This window comes from Aspergillus chevalieri, chromosome 5 (assembly GCF_016861735.1).
Source record: "Aspergillus chevalieri M1 DNA, chromosome 5, nearly complete sequence".
Taxonomy (NCBI): domain Eukaryota; kingdom Fungi; phylum Ascomycota; class Eurotiomycetes; order Eurotiales; family Aspergillaceae; genus Aspergillus; species Aspergillus chevalieri.
In genome coordinates, this window is record NC_057366.1 from 679,968 (window position 1) to 695,060 (window position 15,093).

At 49.1% G+C, this 15,093-nt stretch overlaps 8 protein-coding genes across 8 annotated transcripts; 3 read left to right on the forward strand and 5 right to left on the reverse strand.

Annotated features, from left to right (window-relative positions):
- Positions 1-87: 87 nt before the first annotated feature.
- Positions 88-2,530, reverse strand: ACHE_50244A (CeGAL family transcription factor; the record flags this gene model as incomplete). Its single annotated transcript, XM_043279938.1, has 5 exons — positions 88-375; positions 429-1,029; positions 1,088-2,167; positions 2,224-2,315; positions 2,372-2,530. 5 exons carry the CDS (start codon positions 2,528-2,530, stop codon positions 88-90), a joined length of 2,220 nt encoding a protein of 739 aa, XP_043137568.1.
- Positions 2,531-3,112: 582 nt separating this feature from the next.
- On the reverse strand, positions 3,113-4,412 carry RFC4 (replication factor C subunit 4; the record flags this gene model as incomplete). Its single annotated transcript, XM_043279939.1, has 5 exons — positions 3,113-3,338; positions 3,395-3,817; positions 3,877-3,976; positions 4,040-4,260; positions 4,324-4,412. The coding sequence occupies 5 exons, from the start codon at positions 4,410-4,412 to the stop codon at positions 3,113-3,115; spliced, it is 1,059 nt and encodes a 352-aa protein (XP_043137569.1).
- Positions 4,413-5,045: 633 nt separating this feature from the next.
- On the forward strand, positions 5,046-5,704 carry ACHE_50246S (uncharacterized protein; the record flags this gene model as incomplete). The annotated part of the gene is made up of 3 exons (XM_043279940.1): positions 5,046-5,406; positions 5,485-5,553; positions 5,607-5,704. 3 exons carry the CDS (start codon positions 5,046-5,048, stop codon positions 5,702-5,704), a joined length of 528 nt encoding a protein of 175 aa, XP_043137570.1.
- A 102-nt stretch (positions 5,705-5,806) lies between these two features.
- On the reverse strand, positions 5,807-7,095 carry ACHE_50247A (protein GET4; the record flags this gene model as incomplete). The annotated part of the gene is made up of 4 exons (XM_043279942.1): positions 5,807-6,378; positions 6,446-6,598; positions 6,691-6,947; positions 7,052-7,095. 4 exons carry the CDS (start codon positions 7,093-7,095, stop codon positions 5,807-5,809), a joined length of 1,026 nt encoding a protein of 341 aa, XP_043137571.1.
- Positions 7,096-7,579: 484 nt separating this feature from the next.
- Positions 7,580-9,163, forward strand: RAI1 (DXO/RAI1 family decapping nuclease; the record flags this gene model as incomplete). Its single annotated transcript, XM_043279943.1, has 8 exons — positions 7,580-7,654; positions 7,709-7,951; positions 8,005-8,036; positions 8,087-8,114; positions 8,167-8,332; positions 8,382-8,552; positions 8,609-8,908; positions 8,976-9,163. 8 exons carry the CDS (start codon positions 7,580-7,582, stop codon positions 9,161-9,163), a joined length of 1,203 nt encoding a protein of 400 aa, XP_043137572.1.
- A 339-nt stretch (positions 9,164-9,502) lies between these two features.
- ACHE_50249A (tRNA dimethylallyltransferase) lies at positions 9,503-10,977 on the reverse strand (the record flags this gene model as incomplete). Its single annotated transcript, XM_043279944.1, has 2 exons — positions 9,503-10,825; positions 10,879-10,977. The coding sequence occupies 2 exons, from the start codon at positions 10,975-10,977 to the stop codon at positions 9,503-9,505; spliced, it is 1,422 nt and encodes a 473-aa protein (XP_043137573.1).
- A 313-nt stretch (positions 10,978-11,290) lies between these two features.
- Positions 11,291-12,201, forward strand: CAF16 (putative ABC transporter; the record flags this gene model as incomplete). The annotated part of the gene is made up of 2 exons (XM_043279945.1): positions 11,291-11,429; positions 11,495-12,201. The coding sequence occupies 2 exons, from the start codon at positions 11,291-11,293 to the stop codon at positions 12,199-12,201; spliced, it is 846 nt and encodes a 281-aa protein (XP_043137574.1).
- A 161-nt stretch (positions 12,202-12,362) lies between these two features.
- On the reverse strand, positions 12,363-14,870 carry ACHE_50251A (Elongator subunit ELP2; the record flags this gene model as incomplete). Its single annotated transcript, XM_043279946.1, has 2 exons — positions 12,363-14,663; positions 14,742-14,870. 2 exons carry the CDS (start codon positions 14,868-14,870, stop codon positions 12,363-12,365), a joined length of 2,430 nt encoding a protein of 809 aa, XP_043137575.1.
- Positions 14,871-15,093: the final 223 nt, after the last annotated feature.

The window sequence follows — 15,093 nt, forward strand, 5'->3', positions numbered from 1 at the left end:
CATTTACTAGATGTAGCGAAAGGTATATTAGGTGATGGCTCTACATATAAAGCCTTGTTGAAATGAAGACAATATATTACAACCCGACTAGCCCGTGCTAATACTAGGAGAAGTGGGCGACGTGCCCAGATATTCTTTGAACCGCTCCAGGAATGGGTGATTTCCACCACGAAGGCTACTCAGTAATAGCAAGTAATCCGCCGCTAGCCCTTGAGAAAGTGATACGGGGTTAACCGTCGCTGTTGTCGCTGTTGTAGACGGTGCTTGTGCAAGACTTCCATTCGACGAGGTCAAAGGGAAGTTGGCTCCCAGTGACGGATCGACCGTGGAAAAAATGTTGATTGCACTGGTAACGATATCGAAAAGTTTTTCAACCTTGTACAGTAAGCAACCAGCCTAAATGACTTTGAAAGGATGCCGTAACCTACCAGGCCTATCCCATGTGCCTCCATGGAGCTGATGCGTAACGATTTGCATATCTGAAGCGCCTCATTGGCAATGAATATGGCGTAGTTGAAAGTGAGTTCAGGCCGATCCGAAACAGGGCCCAGAAGACCGTGCGTGAGACATAATACCCAGAGTCGATTTTGCAGCCATTTCTGTGTTATGAAGATATCGGCACATTGTGTTTCTTTCAGTCCTACAGCTTGATGTGCTGCTTGGGCTTCATTAGGAGCCGCCTTGGTTCGTTCAAACCAGCCGTACCCTTTATATCGTTCCGAAAGGCTCACCCGGGCGAGATTCTGATGAATTATCAATGCCTTAGCTGCTGTAAGCCTCTCACAGTAGCCATTGTTATCGATGTTGCATCGCCTATTCCAGCAATCCACAACATCCTCATCGATTGCGTCAAACAACTCCATCAGTCGAGCCAATCCCATCATACCTTCAGCGTCATGTTCGTTGTGGACAATGATCCCGGAAACGACGCGGTGGGAGGCTCCGTGGATGAATTCATGAACGGAGCGCATGCTGAACCCTGGTTTCCCCCGGAATGTGATAGGATGTCGACGTTGAAGTGCATAAGCTCTTGTTTTCCCAGCAATGTCAGCTAGAGTAGATTTCAGATATAGTCGGAGCAACACACCTTTCTGTAATGGACAATACCAAATAGGTTCGTAACCGTTGTCCCTTTTCTTCACTAGATAGGTCGAGATAGGTATTAGGATCGTTTAACCCGAGCGTTGCCGCAAGATCCAATGCTTCCCGTAAACGGAGCCACGCAGCATTATGCTGATTACTGCCAAACAAACAGCCGAAGAGGAAGAAGCTAGTCAGGACGGCCTCAATTGTCGGGTTTTCACCAAAGTCCGAACAGCTACGCATTTTCGTAGCTTCATGCATCATGGACCTAGCCTGGCTGGCGCGCGATGAGGAGGTGGGACGCTCGTCAATCTCAATGGGTTGGGTCAGTGAAAAGGCGCATAAGGACAACAACATGGCGCCGAATTGAGGGTTTTGCCGATGCTCCTGCGATAGCATGCGGATAAACATAGACGACCGATTTAACACAGGTAAGGTTGGATGTAAGCGGTCGAAATAGACGTCAATCCAAGGAATCATATTTGTCTCAATGATCGAAGATGGCCATACGGACCTTGGCCGATCATACCCTGGCGGTTGAGAAACGATGCTTGAAATTGGAGCACTACTTGGAGGTGAAGGTTCAGTTGGATGATGATGTTCCATGACAGGAGTATCGGATACACCTTGGACAATTGATGGAAGGGAAGGTCTCAAATAAACATTAGTTCCTGGGAAATCGAATACCGGGACCTGAGCATGTAGATTATCTGGAAGCCAGTACTCCACGTCGTTGCGCTCAACCCAGCCCATGCCATTTTGGCTGCGAGGGTCAATGGGTGCCCCCGGTGCACCAGTGGCCCAGCCAGGACCAACAGTCGTTGTTGCGGGAGCTGGAGCGAGTCCGCTTCCATTCATAGGCGCGGGAACTTCACCCGGAACGGGCCATTGAGGTGCATCAGGCATGGACATAGCCTCCGACTTTACCGACTCCCCAGAAACCGAAGGAGCGGGGGTTGGCCCTGTCTGATACTGAAAAACATCTGGACCGGAGCTCTGGCTGGTTTGAGCCTGTGTTTGGACATCATGAGGGCTCTTCCGTGCAAGTTGGGGGGTCTGTTGTTGCCGGATTTGCGATACACGGCTTCATCGCGGATGTTAGACGGATGACACCTAGTAATAGAAATTTACTTCACTCACTGTCCAGTCGGTCCTCGTTTCTTCTGAGGCTGGAAAAAGGTGCATTCAAAGCCCATTGAGACGCATGCGCGACATGGTTGCGACAGGCTGCACTGTAGAGATGTTAGCCCCTATCATTTTCCCCGAATATGGAAAAGGGTCCAATTGCCTTTATTTTCCTGAATTTGCACTGATCGCAGGCTCTCTTAGCGATGGTTCCCGGAGCTTTCTTAGAACGCGACTGGGTGCGGATGGCACCGGTCGGTGGCGCGGATGCAGCGTCATTGTCCGCAGTAGAAGGAGAGGAAGGAGAAGCAGCCGGGTTCATGATGGCATGGTCAGTCACTCTATTAAAAACAATGGTTGACAGGACCGCGGCTGTTCAACCATCTAGTAGTTGGTCGTTGTCGCAAGTAGTTCGAAAAGGAAGTCGTGGAGTCGGGAGGGAAAAGGTTGGCCCGCGGAGAGCCCCCTCAATTGAATTGATTAGATCATATCCAGAGATGGACAGGCCTTCCGTCTGGGACAGACAAGAAGCCAAGGAATGGGCAATTCCTAGATGCCAATTGCTTGTTGAATTTTCTGTTGTTCCTTTCGGTTGTTCCTTTCTGTTGATAATTATATCTTTGTCATGGTGTCGTGATTCTCCGCAGTTTCGGCTTCATCTCCATCTGGAGTTTACCCCGAATTTCCCCACGCAATTATGCAGGACATCAAGAGATAACACTACAGGATACCATTGTTATAGTTACGAAAAACATGTTTGAAGCGGAAAGAATACAAGGGAAAGATACAAGTTGCACGCCTGTGATCGTGACATTTTAACATACAACATGCCGTAAATTAATGTAGGTAAACCCGCTCGCAAGACGCCCAAACACCATGCAAATACTCTATCAAGTGATGCGGCTCAAGCCTTGGAATTCTGGAATAACTCCGGCTTCATGTTGATCTTGCAGAGTTTGGCGACACAACCACTCAACTGCAGGAGTGATTGCACGCCGTCCAAAATGCGCATATGTGTGAATCCGATCTCCTTGATGAATTCCAGCTTCGAATGTTCAGACAGCGTCGGGATAGTTTTAGTGACTCGGAACATAGTACTGATAATGTCGTGGGACGAATACCCAAGAGTCCTGGAATCTGGTGAGTATCCATACACCCGCATCGTAAGGGAGAAAAAATAACATACCATAGCTCATTCAACGTCTCCAAAGCCACGTCCACCTTACCTTCCCAGCAAGCCTTGATCATGGCTTGGACCTTGATCGGATGTGGGCTATCAACTACACGGAAGACATTGTCGCCGCTCACGAAGCCAAATCCAGACCAGGTACTTTGCAGGTTGTTGATCGCTTGGCGCATATCACCTTCAGCACTGAAAACTAACGCAGCTAGTCCATCTTCCGAGTGTTCGACCTTCTCAGCCTCACACACTTGTTTCAATCGTTTCACCACCTGGGCGTCGGTCAATCGAGAATAGCGGAGGATTGCGCATCGAGACTGGAGGGGTTCGATGATCTTATTCGACTGGTTACAAGCAAAGGCAAATCGGGTTGTAGTAGAGTAGATCTCCATCGTTCGCCGTAACGCTTGCTGCGCACCCGAGGTCATACTATCAACATAAGCAATCAGCTCACCGGTCAAGGATGGACAAAGTTCTTTCGGACATACCTGTCTGCTTCATCAAGGATAACAAGCTTATGACGACCAGGCGGGAGTGTAACTTTCTTCTGCGCAAACCCTTTGATTCGATTTCGCACGACATCGATACCTGAAGAAACCGATCAGAGGACACTATCCCCCCGGCAAAGACCTTGTCAAATAGCAATCTCACCTCTCTCGTCACTAGCATTCAACTCCAACACAGCCTCCTTATACGCATCGCCCAGCAATTGTCTAGCCAAACACAGAACTGACGTCGTCTTTCCAATACCAGGCATGCCCGAGATAATAACGTGCGGCATATTCCCATCTTTGGCGATAATCTTCAACCGCTCGATGGTCTCTGTGTTGCCAACGATGTCATCGAGGAAGATCGGACGGTATTTCTCGACCCTAGAGAGTAGTTCTGGTTAGTCTGGTTTCTCCAAGTCACCTCTGCGTATCAAGTCAACCCACCAGGGGAGCTCATAGTCCTGCGGAGCTCCGGCCGTGTTGGGCTGGAGACCATTGCGAGCTGCACTGGCTGAGGATTCTGCCTGCACCATTTTGAGAAGAATTGCTCAAGAGAGAATATCGTAGACCTATTCGTTCTGTCAAAAAGCTTTGTCGAGAACGGAAAGTGATTTACTCAGGAAGACGCGAAAGTCCGACGCGTCGGTAGAGACACCGAATTAGATCCCCGCGATGGAATTACGATTATGCTGCTTGATAAGGCTATGAAATCACCAAAGGACTCATTAGACTGCTAAGAGCTTCTATATTCTGTAAAAATGTTGAATAAATTAACAGAATTTTAATTTATGTCCTCTGAGCAAATGTGGCTGTCATTCACCTTGTATCTGTGCTGTCTTCGACACCGTCTCTTTCAACTTTCTACAACCACCCATGATGCATCTGTCGTTACAGACATCTACAACATTCTTATGTCTTTTCACTTGCTATAGCTTACAGTCCCCTGAGCTCTCGATCCTGCCCTGATATCTCCCTCCAAACCCTTGTTCTTCTACTGACGCGGCATACCGATACCTCCCTCGCTTACTGAGTGCTACACGAGCTCACTCGACATCCTAAATACCTTTGCAACCAATACCTTTCTAACATAAAAGAATAATATCTATCTCAATCGACCTTATCCATTACAGAAATCCCTCGAACAAACCCAAATTCACCTCGACGACATGGGAACGACCTCTGTCCGCCGCAACCTCTTCAACAGCAACCTCAGCAAACGCGCCGTATCATCCATCCCACCTATGCAAGGCGCCAGTAACAATTCCTTCAATATACAATCTTCTTCTTACTCCAGCTCTTCAGAAACGAACCCTTCGTCGTCGAATAATGACAGGTCCACGGATAGTGACGAAATTGTGGTCAAGGACAAGAATGGCAGCTATAAGCTCGATATACCGGTGCTCCCAGTGATTGTGAACGATGATGGGGAGGAGATTGAAGGCTTTGATGAGGGACATAATGGCGGAGGGCCGGGTTCTGCTGTCGATTCAACGGGGGAGACTGAACTTGGAGGACGCGAGAAAGAGAGTACGTTACTAGAATGATCGACTTTGTTGCTTTTTACGCCGAAGTTTATAATAGGATAACTGACATGGCTCCGGTTAGGAATTGAGGCCAGCTTGATAGAGATGATGTGCCGCAATCGGAATAGGCAGATGAGCAGTGACCCAGCTGGTGCGTTTCCATAGCCCTGTTCCCTACGTGCCTACATATGCTAATTTCACCAGAAATATACAATCTAGTCCAGCAAAGCCTTCGAAACAAGGTAGCAGCATTGGACGAAGACAATTGGATGTACGAACCAGCGGTCGAACCACGGGTCTAACGCTGGGAACATGCCATTCGTCGTCACGCAAAATTTCTATCCTCATTATTCAAATGCTGGATGGTCAACATATGGATTACGACCGTCAATTCCCCCGTTCGTTCAATCAAGCTCCATATTCCTTGGCGCCTCGACTCTCCTCGAAGCCGCCTGCGGTCCTCTACCACCGCCTTGTTGACCTCCAAACAACATGCTGCCCATCATATCGAACAGCGGATTACTCTGGCGAGGAATGTCGATGCCGAAATATTTCTCACCAAATTGCGCTAACGCATCGTCCCAGATGCCGACTTCTTTGATCTGAGAGGAATAGTGGGCCGTCAATTGTCGGAAGAGATCTGCGTTTCCACGTTGGATTGTAAGGAGCAACATGTTGATAAAGTTCAACAGAGGCACCGTGGGGAATACTCTGATATCGGAACTGGCGCTGCTGACATCTTGGACAGCAAGAGTGGGATCTGATGAAGAGAGTCGCGATGTGAAGACCATGAAAGCCTTGTTGGCACTGCGGAGGTTCCCGGTCATAAGGTATGGGAAAACAGCGCGCGAAGCGTAAATAGCGGCCGTGTGCGGTTCATCGTTGGTGTACCACTCGTATTCGAGCTTTGCAAGGGTCTCAGCTGATTCCGGTGTCCCAAGAATGAGGTGCTTCTCGGCATCGTATGGTTCGTTGTCTATAGGTTGGGACTCAATTAGAACGGGGTCTTTCCGGTATAGAATGTGACTTCAGACATGGCGTACCTTCAGCGTACACCGATCCGGCTGCGTGGTGCAGCTCTGGGTCGCCTCTTTCCAACGGGCCAAACCTTCCACTCCAACTAATCATTTCCTGGATATACCTCTTTCTCGCAGGCTCCTCCGGTGGGATTTCACGGAGCAATTCGATCAGGCGCTCTGTACATAGATAATTATCGTTAGCAACCATCCAAAATATGGAGCAATTGCACGCGGAATTCATAGCAATAAATTAGGTAAAATCCACTCACTCTTCCGGGCCCGTCCCTTCGCATCATCATCCTCTCCAGTAATCTCCCACTCTGCCTTGGTGTACACCTCAAGCACCAGCATAATCGCCAGATCACCACCACTCGCAGCAGCACCCTGCTGCGAGCCGGCTCTCAGTAAAGCGGTAGCGCCTCCGGCCAACAAGTCAGCCGCCGCATCGTAGCTGCCTTGTTTGATGTATCGTGCCGCGATGACACGCAGCTGCTGGTGAGCTTCGTAGTAAGCGCCGGAGGCAATCCTATGATGAACAGAAGAGCATTAACAACTTCTTCAAGCAAGAGTATCATAGAGCGATGGGTGTTATGAATATGCAGTATCCAGGAGAGAGGAGAGGGGTGTTACTTTTCTCGTTGGCGGGCAATCGTCTTCTCGATCCGTGAGGTCATCTTGTTGATATGTCGAAAATAACAATTGTTTATGGGTATACACAACCAAGCAAGATAGAGAATAAAATAGTATCTCAAAGTGAAAAAAAATTCCAACCCAAAAAGAACGAGCTGGGAGACAGTCAGAGCAAGCGACGTGGTTGTTGTTGTTGTTGTTGTTGTTGTTGTAGTGGTCAGTCGGCGGTTCGGCCTTTACTTTTGGTCATTATCGGTGGGGGACGACGCGCTTCCTTTCCTTCCCTTCTAGAAAAAGCTCTCTGCAAAACGAACTACTCTCCGCTCTATCGCCATGACGATTTCAACTGGCAATTAATCACATTGGGTCTATCGTATACTTGATTGGTCTCGTTATAGGATGCTTGGGTTGAGCATAGACGCGTTCAGTGGATTTTACTTGCAATTTGGCGTTGGCTGAATACTACACTTTGGGGATACATCAATAACTGCTCTCACAACTCATCAACAAGCGCATTAGGACCAAGCTATGAATCGGTCTACATTTGACATCCAGCCGGTCAACCGGTTCGTGGGCACCAATGCCACCATCCGCCGTCCGAAAGTAAGTTGCGCATGAACTGGAAGAAGGACAGAAAGATTGACTGAACACTCCCAGGAAATCACCTGTTTTTCATACGATGACCAGCGTCAATTTCATCTGGACGAGTCATCAATGCGCTATTACTATCCGCCACAACTACCTGCGGACTTGAATCGTGGTTTCGGTACGTTCCAGAAACTGGATGACTCCGCAGATGAGCATCTTGATGCTCTGCTGAAAACTATCGTGGCCATGGAAAAAGAAACGGGGAAGAAGTGTGAAGCAGATATCATCACATGGAGAGGCATGATGACCAAGGTAGTCTCGCGCCCCTGTATTCCTACAACAGTCCATGATTAAACGGTACATAGATCTTGACTATTCCATTCGACAATCTGAACGGGTGCGTAGCAACGACGAATCGTGTGTGAACTTTATATTGATCTGGTCTAGCTTCGAGATGAACGCAACTCGTTTCCAGGTGAGAGCTCAAATACAGCTTATTTCTCGCTAGCTAACGTTTCTCCATGCAGGATACCATGTATTATCACAACCCATGGCCTGTTATCAAATGGACAGGGCTAATGATCATCAGATTCATCGAGGAAAACAATTTCTACAAAAATGAGCAAAAGAAGGTCCAACAAAATCAGAGGATGCCACCAGGGATGGCGTCCCAGGACCTGATGGCATATTGGGGTACTTCCCTATATATCTATTCTCTATTTGGAGTCACTGACAAACCCAGGTTACAAATTTGAGAGCATCTCGGTACTCCGACAACCCTGGGATCCGACCCCTCGCCATGAGATTGAGAATCGGGATGAAGAGATAGTCAATAACAGCGCCCAATACTGCTCCGTCGTACGTACCGGGATAGGCAACGTGAGAATGGTTATTGGTGGAGAGGTCGATGCCGGTATGCCATAGTATTTATCCGACTATCTGGGTCTCCTGCTAATCAGAACCGATCAGTATGGGACTGCAAACCCGATAGAAAAGAGGACCATATCCGCTGGGTCGAATTGAAGACATCGGCGGAGATCAGGAATGATCGCGATATGGTCAAATATGAACGAAAACTCCTGAAGTTCTGGGCGCAGTCATTCTTACTCGGCGTCCCCAAGATTGTCGTTGGATTCCGCGACCAACAAGGCATCGTACATCGCATGGAAGAAGTCGATACTTACACCATCCCGAGCAAGGTTAAGAAGGTCGGGAGAGGTACCTGGGACGGGAATATCTGTATCAACTTCGCCGCTGCATTCCTTGAATGTATGGCCCCATTACCCCAAATATTCATTCATGTTTTAAGCTAACGGCAGACATTCGCTGGATTTAGGGCTGAAGACAACCATCACACAAGATGGGACATGGAGGATCCGCAAAGCTGAGAAGTCGCCGGTTATTGAAGTTTTCAAAGTTGAAGAGAGCGGACATGGGGATATTCTTTCTCCAGAATTCACGGCTTGGAGATCCAGAATGGAGGACACTGAGACAAAAGAGCCTCACGAAGTTCCAGCTGAATAGTTGTACTGTCTACTGTCTACCCAGCTGGTGCATTCTGCCCGGGAGCTCTGAAATAGCTCAGTTCCGGTCAGCATTGACAGTCAGAGCGCTAACCAGTGAGGCATCGAAGAAGTCACTGAGAATTACTTTTAAACTGTCGCGAGCTAGGGCGACGCTATGGATTCTACAGCAGGCTATTGCCTATAATGAGCAGTCCATGTAAAACCCATTATTTTTGACTACATGTTTTCAAAGCGCTTGCTAAAACAATGCAACCCATTACTTAACTATGTATATATATGATCCTGAGATGAATCTTTATTTGAGGGATGATCTATTGAAATCGTTGTATTGCACACTTTAGCTGACAACCCTCTGCTTTCGAGTATCATCCAAAGATTCTGTTTTCCGCAAATAATCAGCATGCTCAGCTTTCTTCGCAGCATGCTTGAGCGCTCGTCTATGAGCAAATCCATTGATATGAACATCCCACTGTTCGGTAGTCATAGTCTTACTGCAGACGTCACACGAGACGGTCTTCAAGGCGCCGCTTTTTTGCTTCGCTGCCTTTGCTTCTTTAGCGCTAAGAGTTGTCTTTGCAAGCTCCGAGAGTGACTTCGGATCAGGTGTCGACTCGTCATTGAGCAAAGCATGAACAAGCCTCTCAGATGGCTCTGTGATATTCCGCTCCCATTCTTCGACGTTGCTGGTGTCAAGAATGAATAGACGATGGGTCATTCCGGCCTCCGAGAGGGTGTTCCATAGTTTGTTCCGGACCCATTTAATCTGTGACGTTGAGTACTGGCGCGTGGCGATCTTGATAGCCTCAATACACGAGCGCTTGAGTGCTTCCAGTTCCTCTTCGCTGGATGATCCTTGCTGCACAGCCTGGAAATATGGTGCTAACTCCTTGAAGCCAATTGAAATCCAAACGCCTCTTTCCTGGTCAACAGTGACACCTTGCGCTTGCTTTTCCTGAAGGTAATCGAACATTCTCTGGGCTTCTGACATCAGACCCTGCTCAACCATGACATCCACACGCTCCTCGAGTCGAATGTTCAATGCTTCCCTCTCTGCATGAACCCAGAATATCATCGTCGGGAAGCGCAACTGTTCCGATCCGGAAGAGGTTGCTGTCGCTGTCATTTCCTTGGAGCGTTTCTGCTCTGCGTATATTTCCGAGGCCGGCCTGCCTGTCTGGAAGTAGATTTCCAAAGAGCGTCGAATCTTGCGCGTCTCGTTCGGATGCCATCGATCTGCCATAACCGGATCTATCTCTCGTAGTTTCTGCAAGACCACCTCTGTCGGCGCATCGAGGATGGGCCATTTTGCAGAGGATTCGTCTGCCGTCTGTTCTTCTTGGTCTGTGCCAATTTCCGCATTCTCGCCGACGGTTTGGTCCTTGAAAAGCACCGCCTGTGTATAGTAATGCGTTCCTCCGACAAGCACTGGAAGCTTCCCCCGCGAATGGATATCCTTGATCAGCCGGAGAGTCTCCCTCTTGAATATCCCAATCCGCCAGGCTTCCTCTTCCAGTTCGACGCAACTCAGCAGATGATGCGGAATTCCATTCCTTTCTTCGACGGGTATCTGGTTTGTGATGATGGGAAGGCCGCGGTACATTTGCATCGCATCGCCGTTGATAATTTCACCATTGAAGCGGGATGCTAAGTCAACTGCAAGCTATCTGTAGCCGTTAGAATTAATCCTATCCATAACACTCCTGGTTTGCTCACCTTGGATTTGCCGGTGCCTGTGGCACCGACGACAGCTATGAGGGGTTCCATGATTGAGGGGCGTTGGCGATAGAATATAGATCGAAGAAAACTGAGCATGGAGGGGCAAGAACACTAAAGCTCAGCATTATGATCACAAAGGATCCATCTGCTAGAGCTTCCTATTTTGCTAGTCACTATGGACTTGGCTTTGTACAACTGCTAATGAGGAGTAAAAAAAGAAAAAAATCTAAGAAACCTCCGCAATCTTATCAATCGCCAGGATTATTACCTCATCCGCCGGTCAACACCACCGAGATCCATTATGATTCAATCAAGGCTAAACTAGAAAAAAGCCATTGTCCCTCTCAAGCCATCCAGTTTCCTCCACACTCCTCCATTCTGCTCCCATTAAAACTTCATAAAGTCGGAAATGGCACCCCACAACCCGAATCAGAGGGAACCCTCCATCACCGTGCAAAACCTCTCATATAAATTCCAGGATGGATCTCCCGGCTTGAATAATGTAAACCTCAATCTGCCTCCCGGAAGCCGAACTCTCCTCATTGGAGGTAAGTACCTTTTTATCCCCTCTACTCTTATACTTGGAATGAACCCAATGCTAACATATACCCAGCAAACGGCGCGGGGAAAACGACCCTCCTCCGCCTCCTAGCAGGCAAGCGTCTAGCACCAAACAACACAATAGCCGTAGCTGGCATTGATCCCTTCAAAGACGGTCTGGAAGGAGTCACTTATCTCGGCGTGGAATGGGTCCTCAACCAAATCGTCCGCACTGACATGGACGTCCCCACGCTTCTCGCCTCCGTCGGAGGCAACGTCTACCCCGAGCGGCGGGATGAACTGGTCGAGATCCTCGACATTGATATTCGCTGGCGCATGCATGCCGTCTCGGACGGAGAGCGCCGCCGTGTACAGCTGGCGATGGGTCTGCTGGTTCCCTGGAGCGTGCTTCTTCTCGATGAGATCACGGTTGACCTGGACTTGTTGTCCAGGAGTGACTTCCTCTCGTACCTTAAGCGGGAGACGGAGACGAGGCCGTGTACGATTGTTTATGCCACTCATATTTTGGATAACCTCTCGCAGTGGCCGACGCACTTGGTGCATATGCATCTTGGTACTGTTAAGCAAGTGGGCCCTATTGAGCAGTTCCAAAAGGAAGTTCCTGAGACTGCTGAGAATAGTCAGCTCGGTGAGCTGGTTCTCAAGTGGCTCAAGGAGGATTTGAGGACTAGAGGGCCCAGGAATGGCTATTCGAGCGATAGCAAGACATATGCGTCCCTAGAGGGGAAGGGAGGCTACGGGTTCGAAAAGAAGAATTGATTCGATGCATTCCTGTTTTAAATGATTCAACAGTGGTTTAGTTCAACATTCACATGGCATAATTGGGGTTTGGGACATTGATGTTTAGATTTGGATCAATATATGGATACGTTCAACATCCATAAGACGTCCAACCATTAAGTTTTGTTGGCTTGCTTTTTCTATGTACATAACTTTCGATTCTTCCATGCAAACACATTCGAGATGGCATATATCCGCGTCGAAGTGTCTTCACTTGCAACCGCAAGCTCGAATTTGGACGTATCCGTCCGAGTAGTAGGCCGCCAGGAGAGCTCGGCAATCGTCTTTGACGGAGACATAGTCTTATCTATCGTTACAAGATGCTTGACTTCAAGACTGTCAACCACGACCTGGTAGACCGATAACTCACCGCTATCCTCACCCACAGCGAGGAGGAGAGAGCCATCCTGGACAGCTGGCAAAAAAGAGATGGCAGTAACGGAACTTTGCAGGGAGATGGTCGATTTACACATGAACGATCCCTCTTCCATTCTCCAGAGTTTCACAGATTTATCACGGCCTGCTGTTGCGAAGACGGGCTTGTCTGTCACGGGTGCCCATGACGCATCTAAGATCATCCTAGAGTGTCCCTTGGGATTCGATTGTAGAAGCGAAAATGACGACGGCTCTTGTTCATTTCGTTGGAAAACGGCCCATTGGCGGTCCCGTCCAACACTGGCAAGATACCGATCATCGCCAGAGAAAGAGAGGCTCGTTATCGTCAAGGAGTGTGCAGTAAGAGGAGGTCGAATCTCATGCCAGTCTGAAGTATCGTACAGACGTATCACGGCATGGTCGAGAGAACTGGCCTTGCAAGCAGTAGCGATCAATGTGTGGTCGTGGCTGACAGCAACCGCAGATATTTCGTAACCATGGCCGTACAACTTCTCGTGCTCGGGCCATAGTGTGTAGCGAGCTAGCTGGTCTTCAAGAGGAGGCTCATTCGACTCAGCTAAGCTGGCCTGGACTTTTCCAGCTTGCGCGCTACTCTCATCTTCTTCTTCCAACGGGGTTTCTTCGCCAGTCGCTTGATTCGAAAGTCCGAGTACTGGCATTTGCGCGGTGTCTGGAAGTGCTTCGGTTGATTGCTGAAAACCGGAAAGTTTCTCGAGGAGTTGAGCAATCTGCTTGGGCACATTGAAAACCCGTAAAAGCTTTTCGTCTGCACCAGAGACGAATCTCGCAGGGCCCAGGATGTCTACGCAGTTCAAGTCATATCCATGGATTTGCGGTCGTGCAAGCTCATGCCATGATCCCAACTCCTCGCGCAACCATTGCGCATGCAGACGTGTGGTCTGATCCGCACTTGCCGAGAGAAGATATCCACCAGAAGGCTCCCACTGCACGCCATTGACTGATCGTACATGGCCGGAGATTCCCAATGTTTGGACCCAGATATCGGCATCCGCATCATACCTCCATGATCTCCAGCTACCTGTTCGTCCCAAGCTTACAACCTGCGTACCATCTGGCGACCACAGACCAATCCAGAATCCGCCTGTACTGCCGGTGGCCGTAGTAGAACCCTTTTGCACGCTGATCTCTCCCATACGCTCCATAGAAACCCAGACCCCAGATACGGAGTCTTGCTCCCAGATTGTCAGGGTGTTATCTGCTGAAGCAGAGAGAAGCTGCTGTCGTTCCGGGTTGGGGTTCCATGTTGTGGTGTAGATCCAGTCCTCGTTGCCGAAAAGAAGCGCTTCAAAGGTGATTGTATATTTGGACTCTGCCGCCTCAAATTCATGGGCTTTGTTTGTCAATGTCGGTTCCATTCCTCCCAGCATAGGGTCTGTCTCATCTGCTGGCGCAGCCTGTACAGCTTCTCCACGATGTAGTCGCCAAAGTCGAATGTATTTGTCCTGACTAGCTGACGCCAGCAAAAGATCACCCGTCTTGCTCTGCTTGTCATTTGTAAAAGAAAGCGACCTTACCCACGCCTCGTGGCCCGATAGTGTTGCGCAAAGTTTAAACTCAGGAGCCATAGTCGTATTCTCAGAAACGAATATCTGCACAATGTTGGTGGTTCCCGCAACCGCCAGCACAGCAGGTCGCTCCTTCCCATCGGTCTGAAGTCGGCTCAATGATAGGGTCATCGGGAAGAATCGCGGCTTCATAGTTACGCTCTGGACCAATTCCGCGCTTGCGCCTCCGTCGGAAATTCTCCACACTCGCACGCTTCCATCCGCTGCTCCCGATGCGACAAGATTCGTGCCATCAGTCACCGCAACCGCATTGACTGAACCCGTGTGTCCGTCAAGAGTCTGCGCAAGTACGAATTGGCGCGCGTCCATTGTACTGGATCGCCATACTCGAACCGTGCGATCTACCGAGCCGGTAACAAGGAGTTTCGTGCTTGTCGATGGGCATGTGTAGAATCTGACTGCGCTGACTTTGTCGGTATGTCCGACGAGTAGAGAATGAACCCCACGTTGAGAATTTTCCTATGCGCAACCGTTCAGCATCAACTTCGCATAGAAAAAATGCGATATAAAAGAATAAAATCACTCCGTAGCACATACTCTTGGATCCCACAAGGCCACGTTTTGGTCCGCACCAAAGGCAAGCACACCCGACTGAACGTCCCAGTCCGCGGCAGCCGGGTGCCGGTTCCCCCCAACGCTGATATAGTCGGTTGTGATGGACACCATGGAGAGCACGCCTTATACAGGTGATATTGATGCCCCTTGTGCGAAAAGAAAATATAAGGGCTTAAAAAGGGCGGGTTCAGAGGACGTCGCTGCTATCGCAATGGATCAAGATCCGGAGAGATTGAAGGTCGACTTTTTGTGAACGCGGGCTTATCGATAAGGGCCCTGTCAAATCGGAGAACCCCTCGTCATTTCGTCCATCAGTCAATCATTCTACAGCCTT